Here is a 14028-nt window from a genome sequence, read left to right as displayed (position 1 = left end):
TTTAAATCAGAGAAGAATTACAGTCTTTATAAAACCAGTCTATGAAACTTCAATTTTTCATTATAATGAATCTTTGTCTTAGATTTAACTGTTTGTTTGTGTGTGTGTGTGTGTGTGTGTGTGTGTGTGTGTGTGTGTGTGTGTGTGTGTGTGTGTGTGTGTGTGTTTATGTACTGTACCTGTCCCCAAGATCCAGTAAGCCACTGCGTACAAGACTGATTATTACAGGACTGTATGTTTATGGGCTGAAGCTCCCTGTTGCATCGATCTTCTTCTGGACAAGCAACTATGCGTTGCTGCTCCCCTCCTCCACACACCTCAGAGCACTGAACACACACACATACACACACACACACACACACACACACACACACACACACACACACACACACACACACACACACACACACACACACACACACACACACACACACACACTATTTCAGTATTTAATTTATTCTCAGTTCTGTGCCTTTTTAGCGTTTTCCTGCATTAATATATCATGTCATTTCAGAGCCCTCTCTATCTCTCTTTTCTCACTCAGCTCATCCCCTTCACAAGAAGTTACACCTACCTTAAGGCATTTAGAAAACACCAAAAAATAGGGAAAAAAGATCATGTAAAAGGACACTAAGAAAATTTTAAAATACGTGTGACTTCCCATGACTCACCTGACCCCAGGATGAGGTGTACCAGTAGAGACATGGCTGAAGGTTACAGGGCATTTGGGTCAGTGGCCTGGAGGACATGGCCCGGCAGTGGAAAGGTCGCAGGAGTCTTTGGTCTCGCGTGTCAAAGCATTGCACCTCTCGAGATTTAATGCCACCATCACAATTCTTAGAGCACTGGGAACAAATGTGAGTATGATTATGCTATGATATAAACATCATGACCAAACCATTCATGCACAGCACTGAGACTAAGGCAACTGGTTTTGTCGAGTGGTTTTAATGGGTTTCAGCCAATTTTTTTTTAACTGAGAGATGAGTTGCAAAGCGTCTTCAAAAACAAACTGCAGCCCAGTTTAATTTAAGTTTTATAGGCAAATAAAACAAAAGAGCTTGAATAATAAATTAATTTCATGACAAATCCTCCAGGATCATCAAATACAATTCACCCTGAGGGTCCACGTCAAATATCAGGGTAATAAATCCCAAAGTTAGTCTGACATTTCTCTGAAAAACAAACATTCCCCGAAGGTGGAGATCAAGTCAGTGGACTGCCAACGTAATCAAAATCTAGATTTCCTTTGTGGAACAACAATACAGTATGTTTCATATGATATCCATTTCAGTCCTTATATAAATACCCCAATATATGCATGCAGTCTGGCCATTTTTCAGAATGAAAAACTAAAATAAAATCACTATCAGTGGTCATATTGATTTTAATGTGGAATAGCATTACCTTATTCCATTCCTCAACTTTCCATGTAGCGCAGGGGCGCAGGTAACATCGCTGGGCTGGTGGAGGCCTCTTGGCTGGGTCACAGTCAGACTCTGAGCCAGTACTGCATGCCAAAGTCCTCCAGATAGCTCCCAGACCACAACTGGTTGAGCACTAGCCACAAATGTATTTAACACATGAGAACACGACTTAAATTTGCTATTTGAGGAATAGATGCTAAAACGTCTACAAAATGCATTAGAAAACTCACTGATAACCTTTCAAATTATGTAAAGTTCCAGTATTTTTTGTGTTCATGGTCACGCTGAACTTAAGAACAGTAGCTTTAAGAGAAATGGTGTCCCCACAAAATTTAGTTAAATGTGTGCAAGAAACAAAACTAGAAGTGTCATTATAATCAAAGCAGGAGTCCCCATAAATGATGACACACAAGTTGTCCTACAGTTTAACTGTAACAGCAGAATGGGTGAGTTCATGTAGACTCACAGAGCTCCAGCTGCCGGTGACCCAGTGGGCTGTGGTAGGGGGGAGTGTGGAGGATGATGATGTTTTAACAGATGTTGTTTGCAGTAAAGGAGGATGGCTTGGGAAAATAGATGTAGCAGGTGTTGATTCCAGGCGTAGTCCAGACGGTGTGCTTTGTTGAGGACCTGTGCGATTGGGGAGCTGGTATATAGGGCTGGGATCACCGTTACTACTGGGCGTCACCATCTCGGGAAGGTCTTCTTCACTGTAGTCAAAATCCGATGAATGGAATGATGGAGTGCGGTATGTGGAATCTGTTCCAGGTCTCTGAGTGAAGGCAGGTTCTCTGGGCTTATATTTCACTGAAGTTGGCAGGAAGTCAGTAGGAGAAGGCTGCGTTGTTGCTTGCAGGTTTGTGGGAGTTGTGATTTCTTTTCCAGTTACATATATGGAGTCATCAGAGGTCTCTTGGTTTATTGAGTTTATGAGAGTGGGAGCAGAGAGAGAAGTGGGTTCCTTTGAGGCAGGAAGTGAAGTTGCACTGAGGTCTGGGTCAGAATCCCATGAATATTGATGAGTAGCAGAAACTGTGTCAAAATTAGTCTGATCTAAGTGAAAATGCTCCAATGTGAAGGCCGTTTGTAATATATTTGACTGACTGGTTGTGTGAGGTATTACTGAAGCATTGCGGTCTAGTTGGACTTCAGACTTATCCTGAATTGTTGTTTCTGTTGTGGGTTCTTGACTTTCTACATCATCTTGTCTGGGAGACATATCTAAACGTGTGCTTTTCTGTACAGCTGTATTAGTGTTGGTTTGGTACTCCGGAGTAGGAGCAGCCTGTATGGAAGCCAGAGTGACATTCTCAATAATGTTCCTATCCTCAGTGAAACGGTCGTAGTTACTTTCAGGCTCTTCTGTATATTTTAAATCCTGTGTGGGTTCCTTTGCAGAGAATGACAGGATAGGCATTGTGGTAATATCCTCTGGCTTCCACATATTATAGTCTACCTCCTGTATGGTTTTTGAATGCCGAGTTGTTGACAATGGAGGTGAGTGAGTGGTAAACACAGGAAGAAGGTAATCTTCAGAGAGAAAGTCACTCGAATACTCCGGGTTAGTTTGCACAGACTCGTTTGTTGTTGAGTTTGTATTGTCTATTATAATGTCCAGAATTGTGTTCTCTGGTTGTTTTGTAGTCTCCAAGTAAGCGTCTTTGCCCGCAATGTTGGTTGGCTCGACCTCCTGCGAAGCATTGGTTCTGTGACTGTCTCCTGAGTCATAGTCTTTGCTCTCAAAGTCGGTGGACAAGTCTTCATGGAAGTTAATGAAATTATAGTCATAATAAAAATCGTCCACCTGAACCGGAGATCGATCATCATTTTCAATGATGTTGTGGTAGAGAAAATCTCCCTCGACAACATTATTGAGGTTATTGTGAGTTCTTGGCTGAGCTCTGGTGGTGCTGTACTTAGGTGGAGGTTTGACTTCAGGTATAGAGTTTATTTCATTGAGCACCTCTTTGCTCGACCAGCCACTTCCAGACCAGTCAACATCAAAATTATCCACTACTGGTTGGCAGTCCTGGATGAAGCAGACGCTAACAGCAAGTGGCATCTTTTGGGGGTCACAGCCAATGCCTGTGTTTCTAGAGCAGGTCACATTACGGTGCCGGACTCCATTTCCACAAGTCAGAGAACACTGCACAAGAAAACACACACATCCATCATCACAGAGGTTACAGCAAAAACATGCACCTATGATTTAGCAGCCCAAGGTCATTGTGTCAATTATATCAGCTGTAGCCTGACAATCCCCCAGACTATGATAATCATAAATGTCAAAGTCAACAGCATATGACACGTCCAAGACGTGTTACAATAACAATACTACCATGCTGAGCATAAGCATACACAAATGTTTCCCTTGATCAAAATTTGAACATATTAGCATGCTAACAATCGATAACTATCTATTATCATACAAATAACAGAGACTGTGGGAATGTCTGTAGATTTGCTGGTATTTGGTCATCGATTGAATGTAAATTATAAATAAAATCAAGCATTCGACAAAGGTTGTACATGTACATGTTGATGAAATGTCATTGTAATCCTTCCAATTTGAATTTAATTTCTTTCAAAAACACAAATTTCAACTGAATAAGGCAAGAGGAAATGTCAGAGGACAGTTAATAAGCTTCATTCTATTTGTATCACACTCTTCTTCTTTTCCTTCCGGCTTTTCCACAGTGAATCAGTTGCCTCCATCTAACCCTGTCTAACCCTGCCACCTCTCCTAGACACTTCCAAACTTTCCAAACTACAGGTATATCATCAGGACCGACTGCCTTTCCACTCTTCATCCTCTTCAATGCCCTCCTCAATTCATACCGACTAATCTTTGCTACTTCCTGGTCAATAACCTCTTCTAGTCTTTGTTCTGTCTCATTTTCCTCGGTCATCAACTCTTCAAAGTACTCTTTCTATCTTCCCATCACACTACTGGCACCTGTCAATAAACTTACATCCCCAGTCTTAATCACCCTAACCTGCTGCACGTCCTTTTTGTCTCTGTCTCTGTCTTGCCAACCTGTATAGATCAGTCTCTCCCTCCTTACTGTCCGACCTAGCATACAAGTCATCATAAGCCCCTTGTTTGGCCTTTGCTACTTCTACTTTCACCTTACGCTGCATCTCCCTGTACTCCTGCCTACTCTCCTCAGTCCTCTCAGTGTCCCACTTCCTCTTGGCTAACCTCTTTCTCTGTATACACTCCTGTACCTCCTCATTCCATCACCAAGTCTCCTTATCTACTTTCCTTCCAGATGACACACCAAGTACTCTCCTACCTGTCTCCCTGATCACATTAGCTGTAGTTGTCCAGTCATCTGGAAGCACCTCCTGACCACCCAGGGCCTGTCTTAACTCCTTCCTAAAAGTCATGCAACACTCTTCCTTTTTCAGTTTCCATCATTTCATCCTCTGCTCTGCCTTTGCCCTCTTCATCTTCCTCACCACCAGAGTCATCCTACACACCACCATCCTATGCTGTTTGGCTACACTCTCGTCTACCACTACTTTACAGTCACTGATCTCCTTCAGATTTCACCGTTTAGACAAGAAAGTATTCACTATAGCCATTTCCATCTTTTTTGCAAAGTCAACCACCATCTGTCCTGCACCATGATAGAACAACTTGAACCCTGTTCCTAAACGTCTAACCTTCAGAATCAGAATCAGAATCAGTTTTATTGGCCATCGTTTGTTGAAGAACAGACAAGGAATTTGCTACTTTTCTACTACTTTTCTGCTACTTGATACTTTTCCAACTGCTGAGGCGCCCTTGAGCAAGGTGCCGTTCCCCTTATTAGCTGCTCATTCAGGTGCTCCACGAAGGGGCTGCCCGCCACTCTACCTACCTCCCTCATCTCCAACGCCACCACCTTTCTACATGTTCCTCTACCTGAAAGTCATTGACTTTCTCTAGAAGAAGAAGTATACTTTATTAATCCCCGCAGGGAAATTACATAGTCACTCAGGTATTTACATGTTTTTTGTGTTAGTTTTAACAGTCAATGTATACACAGGCCCCCTGAAACACAGCACACATGGGGGCCTGTAAGCATGCAGTTAGTACACACATCAAACTACACTCAACCGGAGGCAGATTGACGGGCAGCGGCTTCCGGAGCGCACCCCAATTGAGCATTTTATAGGGGGAACGGTGACTTGCTCAAGGGCGCCTCAGCAGTGGCTGGGAGGTGAGCTGATGATCAATCCACCGATGGCTGGGGTGATCTGTCTACAAGACATCTGCTCTACCGCTGAGCCACTGCCGCCCCCATCTAGATCAACAAACACACAATGGAGCTCCTTCTGACATTTGTGTTTCTCCATCAACACCCTCAAGGCAAATAATACATCTGTCGTATTCTTCCTAGGCATGAAACTATATTGTTGCTACAAATACTCACTTCTGTCATGATTCTAGCTTGTACTACTTGTTTCCAAAACTTCATTGTGTGACTCATCAACTTTAACCCTCTATAGTTCCCACAACCCTGCACATCACCCTTGTTCTTAAAATTAAACACAAGCCCACTTTTCCTCCATTCCTTGGGCATCTCCTGATCAAAAACTCCACCGCCACCTCTACTAGATACTTCCATACGTCCACGGGAATGTCATCTGGACCAACTGCCTTCCTGTTCTTCATCCTCTCTAGTGCCATTCTAACTTAACCCTTACTAATCACTGCTACTTTCTAGTCCGCTGGTTTGTGCCCCTGTAGGGCTGCTTGACGTGAAATCTTCATGTTATGCTGCTCGATGTGGATTGCGGCAGAATGGGGGAATTACATCAGACAGACATGGATGGCATGTGGTTGTTTGTATCTACGAATCTTCGTAAGTTGGGTGTTCATATCTTAAGGACTACCTGTACTGTCTGTCAGCAACCACAAATGTGAGTTTCTTTGTTTGAACAACTTTAATCTTTAAGTTAAGCATTCAGAAGATGCTTTAGATGTATGTGGCTAAATGAAGAAATGAAACATTCAAGAGCATGAATAACTTTTTCTATGAATCCTGCATACCATCACTTTATGATTTTATACAAGAAACTTTAAGAAAAGTATCTACAAGAATATTTGATGAGTACTTTTTACTTTTGAGCCCAAAACTCACCTTAGACCAGCTGCTCATGGTCCAGTCAGCAGGACAGGGTATGTGTGTGTTACAGGACGATAGTGACTCAGGTTTGGGCATGTGTTCACATTCACTGGGCTGCAGGGCTTTTTGCTCCTCAACATTAACTGCCTGAATGCAGAGCACTGTCCGTTTAGTCTGGCCCAGAGTTCCACAGCTTGATGAGCATTTCTGCCACTCTCCAACCCACCATCTAAAAGATTACAGAAGTTTACAGTTGAAATCAATCTGTTTTTCAACTAACAGTTTCCCCTTTCCTCCTGAGCTCTTCTATACAAACAGCTCCTTTTATTGATCACTTGACAAATGCAGACGCTAGTCCTATACAAACAATATATACTTTAAGGAGAGAAAAAGACGCAACATATTTCTTTTTGTCACATTTATATTAACATCGGCATCGACACTTTCTTCCTTGTACTTGCACAAACAACACTTGCTGTTGGAGGAAATAAATTGCATCTCTGAGTGATTGTCCTTGAATACTGGTGCAGATGTTCTCTAATAACTGGGAGGTAAACTCACATGGCTGGACACGGGTCCTTGTTACAGCTGGTTTGGTTATCATCAGGCCGAGTCAAGGGGTCGCACAAATGGGCTTCCACAATTCCAGTTGTCTTCTCCACACAGTGAACAATCTGCCTCTGAACACCTACAACACCAGAGAAAAGCTTTTGGCTAAACAAACAAACCCACAAATGACTGCTGCAGATCTTGTATATAAATTAGTGGAATATCTGGTTGGCTGTTATTATTGACATATTAATAGTAGGTGGTTGTGAATTATGTTATAGAACCAGCATCACATAAACAACACGGCTGTGATGTCATTATGTCAGGTATACTGGTCTTAACTCTACTCTTCAATAGTAAAGAAGATAAAGAGGGCGAGAGCGCAACACTTTTGACAATATTCAAGTTGCATGTTTCAAGTTTCAGTTTCTCAAACACAAAAGAAATATCTTGTTTATTTATTGCACAATTCTATTAGCTTTTAATCTAATATTTTGATATACAACACAAAGAATATGTAACTCAATGACAACCTCAACTTTACGCTTTCATATCTCATCAAATACTAATAGTTCATATTTAACACCAGCTTGTTATGACACTGAAGCGCTGATAATGAAGGTTTCACACAGCATTACACAGAGCTATACCAGGATCTCCAAAGGATATGACAGATTTATTTCCTCCTGTGAGGCCTCTTTTCAAAATTACTCTCGCCCTCCTGAGGAGAATTGCACCTCATCATCCCCTCCCTGTGGCCCCTGCTCATCTCCTACTGAAGGGTATGATGCACCTGATAGCTAATTTCCTCCTTCAAAGCATGTCTTTAAGAGTACAGCAGCCAAATGGAGAGATAAATGCAAAAGAAATGGATTGTATGATAGTAACCTGAACTGGAACATGGATAAATGGATTCTGAATGTGTCACATGCTGGTTTCGTGCATTGTGAACCAAAGGCAAGCAATGGCTCACAACATAACAAATCAATTTGTGAGAAAGTGGGGGAGATTTTTTTTTCAGAGAAAACATTACCTTCAAGGATGTTTTTGTATAACCTGGGAAATAAAGCTCTCATGGCCTCAAACTAAAATTAATTTAATTGTTAAATTGAAACATTGCAGGGTGCAAATATAAAATTATGACAATATAATCCCATGTGAGCTTCAAATTGATGTTTGATTTGTTGTTTCTATAATCAGCCCAAGACCAAAAAGGCAGCTACATTTAAGAATTACAGTACTGTATTTAGATGGTACTTATCAGTTTGCCTGCCAACAAATACAGCTTTTATTCCTTTGTCATAACAATAACAAAATTTCTGCACCCAGTTATCTGTGTTTAAAACCTCAGAGCAGGTTGTGAAATTGTAAGCCCTACTAGATTTAGACAAACATAACATCCATCTAAAGTCATAAACAGTTGTGCTTGATGGGGTGGTTAGATCAAGTACTGAGGCTTTAATCTCCTTTGTAAAATAAATCTTAATGTGAAGGATGTTTCATTCAGTGTCAAAATTAAGTTACAGGTGCTGCATAACAATCTGTTTTCAATAGCTGTCAAACTTTGATCTCCCTTCAGAATTCCCATAAATTATATAATAACACGTTTTGTAAAACAACTTCATGTCAATAGCAGCTTTTCTTAAAACCCATGAAGTAATAGCCTTGACACACTTATGTGTTTCCATGAATTAGTAAGCCTCTAAAAACGCCCCACTCACCTACAATGACTTAATATTACTGTTCCAATCAAGTTGAGTATTCTAAATTCTGTTTTTTGAATCAGGGTTGCATTTGTGACAAATCATCAATTTATTTCTCGTACCTGTTCCACAGGTGACACTGCATTCAGTCCAGGAACCATATTTCCAGAATAAACCTGAGCCATGGGTGTCATTATCCTCTGAAATATTTTGACTGATGGTATACTCGTATCGCACTCCTGGATTGGTCTCCTGAAAAAGAAGCTGTAACACACAAGACGAATAGATTATAAAAACTTTGTCAAAGAAACTGGATCCTAACCCAATTTCTTTCATCCACTTCACTGGAGTCATTAGCTGCTACAACCACTGTCCAAACACAAAGGGGGGGGGGGTATGTATATCAGATACTATTCCGTTTCAGCGTCCATGGAGAGTGCAACTTTTTGGACAGACTACTTATTATACTTACTTCAACCTCTAGCCATGTCTGATTGACACATCGCTTGTTAGCAGTCCAAATGACTGAAGACTTGAAGAAACACATATTCATCTCTACAAACCTCACCTGTGGAGCTCCCTGGATACATTTAAAGGGAAGGAACTACAATCCAGTAAATCAAAAAGTATACCGATGTTAATTTGGTCAAAATGAAAGTAAAAATGCTGTTTATTATAACTACAGTGTGCCCTTGTGCATTCGCTCATCAACGCTCGCGACTTCATCTCATCACGGTTTTTGGTAGACAGTCACGTGATACCGTACACGAATTCTATTGTCTGACGGCATCTGGAAGTGCACTACATTCCGTGAGTCTCGGACTTACATGAGACACAAAGTGCTTTAAACAGTCGATAAGAGTGTGGGAAAAGGTAATACGGATAGAAAGTGGTTTAATATCAGTATGGGGAGGGTTCGTAAACGTTTAAATTACCGTAAATAATGAGATAAATAGTCCGTTGCTCTATCGCGGAATTCGTTAAACATGTGTAGTTATCCAAAAGCTGTTTGAGTCGATCCACTGGACGTTAAGAAAGTTCTTGATAACGTTTCGTCTCTCATCCAAGAGACTTCTTGGAACTGAAGAACTGAAGAAATCTTTGGATGAGGGGGGAAACGTCTTCAAGAACTTTCTTAACGTCCAGTGGATCGACTTAAACAGCTTTTGGATAACCATGACCTGGATGACTGAGAACCTACACACACATCGCGTGTAGTTAATAGAACACATTAAACATGAGGAACGAGGGTGCACTGTATATGTGAATTCCTCAATTTGTGAAGGAAATATCCAAAGTTTTGATGGTTTGTTAATTTCTTGAATTATTGTCAACACAAAGAATTGTCACATTGCTTTATAGAAATTGACCTTAACCCTTGGATGGCAGCTTCCATCCAAGGGAGTTAAATCCTAAATGGTAAAATCCTAAATGGTATCATTACACTATCATTTACACTGTAAACCATTAGTCTCACCTGGACCCACAGTGGTTCCATGGTGGGGCCAGGGGATGTCAAGTTCTCCAGGTGTCCTGTTCTCTCATAAGTGAACACTGTCCCGGCTGCCTTGTAGTCTCCATTCCACTGGATCGTCCAGCCACCGTTCAGAAAATATTTATTGGGGCTGTCACTTCGTAGTGCCAAGAAATTCCCAGCTTCAGCCACTTCCTCAATGCGGATATCCCGGGCTCCCTCTGGGATCAGTCCAATGTCTACATATCCTAAAAAAAAGTTTTATAAGTGGCAAATATTCACAGGGTGTTAGTGAACAATGAAAAAAATAGTGGAGAGGGAGGATGGGTCTATGTATGATCATAGTGGAAACACACAAAGAGACTTGTTTCATTTTATCACTGTCACTATGGGAAAATAGCATGTCTTATACATGATTGAGGTGATACAACATCTATACTCATACTGACTCTCACTGATTCTCTGAAAAATGACAAGAGGAAGAGGAAAATCGGAGGATACCCTAGACCAGATGATCTCTTCTTTGAAAGAGTTAAAGAGTGAGTTAAAGAGCGACTTCGATAAGTTAAGGAGTGACTTTGATAAAAAGTTGCAAAAAAAGCTCAAATCTGTGCTAGACGTCATGAAAGAAATGAAGGATGAAATGAAGAAAATCCAGGAAGACATGGATGAAGAAGACTGAAGAACAGTTGTCTTAGAACAGGGATGACAAAGAATGGAAGATTTGGAACAAATCATTCGTATGAATGATGTGATCATCACTGGCATCAAAATCAAGCCAAGGAATTATACCCATGCTGTGGCCAGGGGAGAGGGAACTGAGCACAGCACTGACATTGATACTGTGGAGCAACAAGTGAGTTCTCAACTGAGGGATCTGGAGATAACTATAGATCCGGACCAGATTGAGACATGTTACCATCTGCAGGTAGGAGACCACCTGCAGTGCTGATAAAATTCCAGAATCGTAAACACAAAATTGTTCTTCTGAAACAAGGCTTCAAACTGAAAGGAATAAATGTTTACATTAATGAGAATCTCACTACAAAAAATGCTGATATTGCTAGAAAAGTTCAACAACTGAAGAAGAATGGGTTGATCGACAACACCTGGACGAACAACTGCAGGATCTTCATCAAAACAAAGGGGCTTTTTCCGGAGCAGATGAAAACAATGGTGATCAGGAGTGCAGAGGAGTTGGTGAAATATGGACAGATGGACAAGAATTGTTACTACACCAAAGATTTGTACAACAGAATCACTTCAATAGTGGGAGCTCTACACCAATTTTGGACATGTCAAGTATTACATGGAACATTTGAAAAACCATTTAACATCATCAATGTCAGAAACATGGATTAATGAAAAAAACCTGGATTTCTGCTTGAGAGAAAACATTACGTTTGAGACTTTAAAGAGCATGTTGATATCTATTGACAACATAATAACATGTGAAACTCTTAACTGTCTGTAAAAAACTGGTTAATTTTTGGATAGACATTGTCTATCTGCTGAAAGAGGTGAATATGATCATTATATTCTTGTGAAGAACACTGGCAAGGTTACCTTCTTGTTTTGACTATCTATAATGTTAAAAAAAACCTTGATGTTCCTAAGAAGAACGTAAACACGGCCATGCTCTAGGTTATATCTGGGACACAGACTAATATCTGGAAATGAATAAGAGTATGAAAATATAAACTAAATAAACAGTAGTGTATTAGTGTATTACTGAATTTTGTTTCTCTAGCTGTGGTGTCATAAATGATGGTCATTTCATTTGGTTTGGTTTGGTTTCTTTTGCGATGTAGTTGTGGGACATCTCTGAAAGGTGTGGCTGTGGGTTCTTCTGTATATATATATATATATATAGCCGTGGGAGCCGCTTACAGGACTATGAAATGTATTTATTCAAGTTTGACTAGGTAGAGTATAACTGAAGGCCAAGGTTGGAAATGCACGGCCTGCCACAGGATTGCAGCTTCATGGAATCCAACCTTCATTTTACAATGACACATGGGATGTCAAGATATCTCATGGGAAAAGTTCTAAGGCTAAATTACAATGTCTTGAAACATACCGAGTCCTTCACTTTCCTCAAATGTTCTCCTCACAGTCGTGCAGGTGGAGCCATCACCGTTACAGATGCCGCAGCGATCCTCCACAGCATTGGACTCAATCACATAGTCACAGCCTACGTTCTGTCACACATACACAGTTTAGCACATACATAGAATAGACACGATAAGGACAAACAAAAATAAATTACAGACCCTATCCTGAAACCTACTCTGGATTATTATATTGTGCATGATACAATGCAAAAAGCACAGAACAGTCAGGGGTGCAGAATAAAACCAGCAAATACTGATGAAATAGAACGATGAAAATGAACTACATTACGATGAAAACTGGTACCTTCATAGAATTTCATGAAAGACTCAACATTAAGAGTTAACTTCTGTTAAAAGGATATTTTTTTAGAAACAGAAAAAAATCAAATTCCTTGATTGCATATGAGTGAAAACCAAGCAGTCATGATACAACCGTTAATGTTTTAATGAGATCCTTCAAAGTATAACGTCAAGAGGGAAAACGGGACAAGAAAAATGTTACTAAATGTCAAGAAATCACAGCTTCAAGCCTGTGGTTGTGGTTCCCTCTGGAGCCACACACTGTCTGTGTCAGATCCTGACATTTTGGCCCAAGTGATCAGCAAGAGCAGAGAGACAACATCTACAATGCTTTCGTCTACCACAGAGCTCATTTTCATGCAATTTCCTCATCTGGAGAGAAAACAAAGTGAGAGGCATCTGAATTTTGCATGCCTTAGAGAACTGACAGAAATACGTCAGAGCGGAGGAAACAAGCAGGTATAATGTTGATACCTTACAGATCCCATTGATGCACATATTTCTGCTTTTATTGCCTTCATAGCATGGTGTCCCATCAATGACAGCATCTCGCATCTTTTCAGAAAAATATTCTTTCAGTGGTCGGCAATGCAGCTCACAAGGGCTGACTGAAAGAGTTTAGAGAGAGACGAACATAAATCAGAAGAAAAAACTTTTTTAAAAGTTAACTGAAGTACTGCTACAAACGGACTCGAGGTCAAGGTTTGCTCACCTCTGTTGAAGACTGTTTCCCACTTGTACAATTTGCCTTTGTATGGCATGTTGTTGAAGTGACCACACTGGATGTCTCTGAAGGTAGGCAGGTCAAGAGTACATGGTGTGGTGTTACAGACCTGGTACCGCCGCCGTTCCCCCAGACAGTATTTCCCTCTGTACTTTGGACTGTAGCAAAATAGAGTGTTTTCTGCTGCTTATTGACTTCAGACTGTGTGATAAAGTTTGTGATTTGATGGAATTGAGATGAAATGTGTTTTATATTCTTGGTTGTAAGAAACTTTCACCTGCATTTCATATATAAAATGTGCTGTATAAAAAGATGATACATTAAGTCAATTATTATTATTTATATTATTATTACTTCCATTATTTTATTATTATTATTATTATTATTATTATTATTATTATTATTATTATTATTATTATTATTATTATTATTATTATTATTATTATTATTATTATTATTATCATCATCATCATTATGTCCACGGTAGTGTTTACAGAAAATTAAAATAAGAGATTCATAGTATTTATCCTGCATATCCAGCAACTTACATGAAGTATTTGAATATTTGTAGAATGTTTTAATGAGTTTTTAAAAGTTGTAGACTTTAATTATTGATTTAA

The 14028-nt window shown here is 40.1% G+C and overlaps 1 protein-coding gene across 2 annotated transcripts in view; it reads right to left on the bottom strand.

Annotated features, from left to right (window-relative positions):
• The window catches only part of LOC137595724 (A disintegrin and metalloproteinase with thrombospondin motifs 7), a 60597-nt gene that overhangs the window by 10503 nt on the left and 36066 nt on the right, over positions 1-14028 (bottom strand). For both annotated transcript variants that reach the window (XM_068317077.1, XM_068316371.1), the window contains exons 12-22: positions 13397-13566; positions 13159-13292; positions 12351-12471; positions 10274-10518; positions 8919-9060; positions 7106-7232; positions 6560-6773; positions 1894-3573; positions 1408-1560; positions 672-845; positions 180-326 (exon numbers count right to left, since the gene is read on the bottom strand). In XM_068317077.1, the coding sequence (XP_068173178.1) occupies positions 180-326; positions 672-845; positions 1408-1560; positions 1894-3573; positions 6560-6773; positions 7106-7232; positions 8919-9060; positions 10274-10518; positions 12351-12471; positions 13159-13292; positions 13397-13566 (3307 nt within the window). The remainder of the gene's footprint in view (positions 1-179; positions 327-671; positions 846-1407; positions 1561-1893; positions 3574-6559; positions 6774-7105; positions 7233-8918; positions 9061-10273; positions 10519-12350; positions 12472-13158; positions 13293-13396; positions 13567-14028) is intronic.

This window comes from Antennarius striatus, chromosome 1 (assembly GCF_040054535.1).
Source record: "Antennarius striatus isolate MH-2024 chromosome 1, ASM4005453v1, whole genome shotgun sequence".
NCBI lineage: Eukaryota > Metazoa > Chordata > Actinopteri > Lophiiformes > Antennariidae > Antennarius > Antennarius striatus.
The sequence above is the reverse complement of the archived record's forward strand: the minus strand, read 5'-3'. Positions and strand labels throughout refer to the sequence as shown.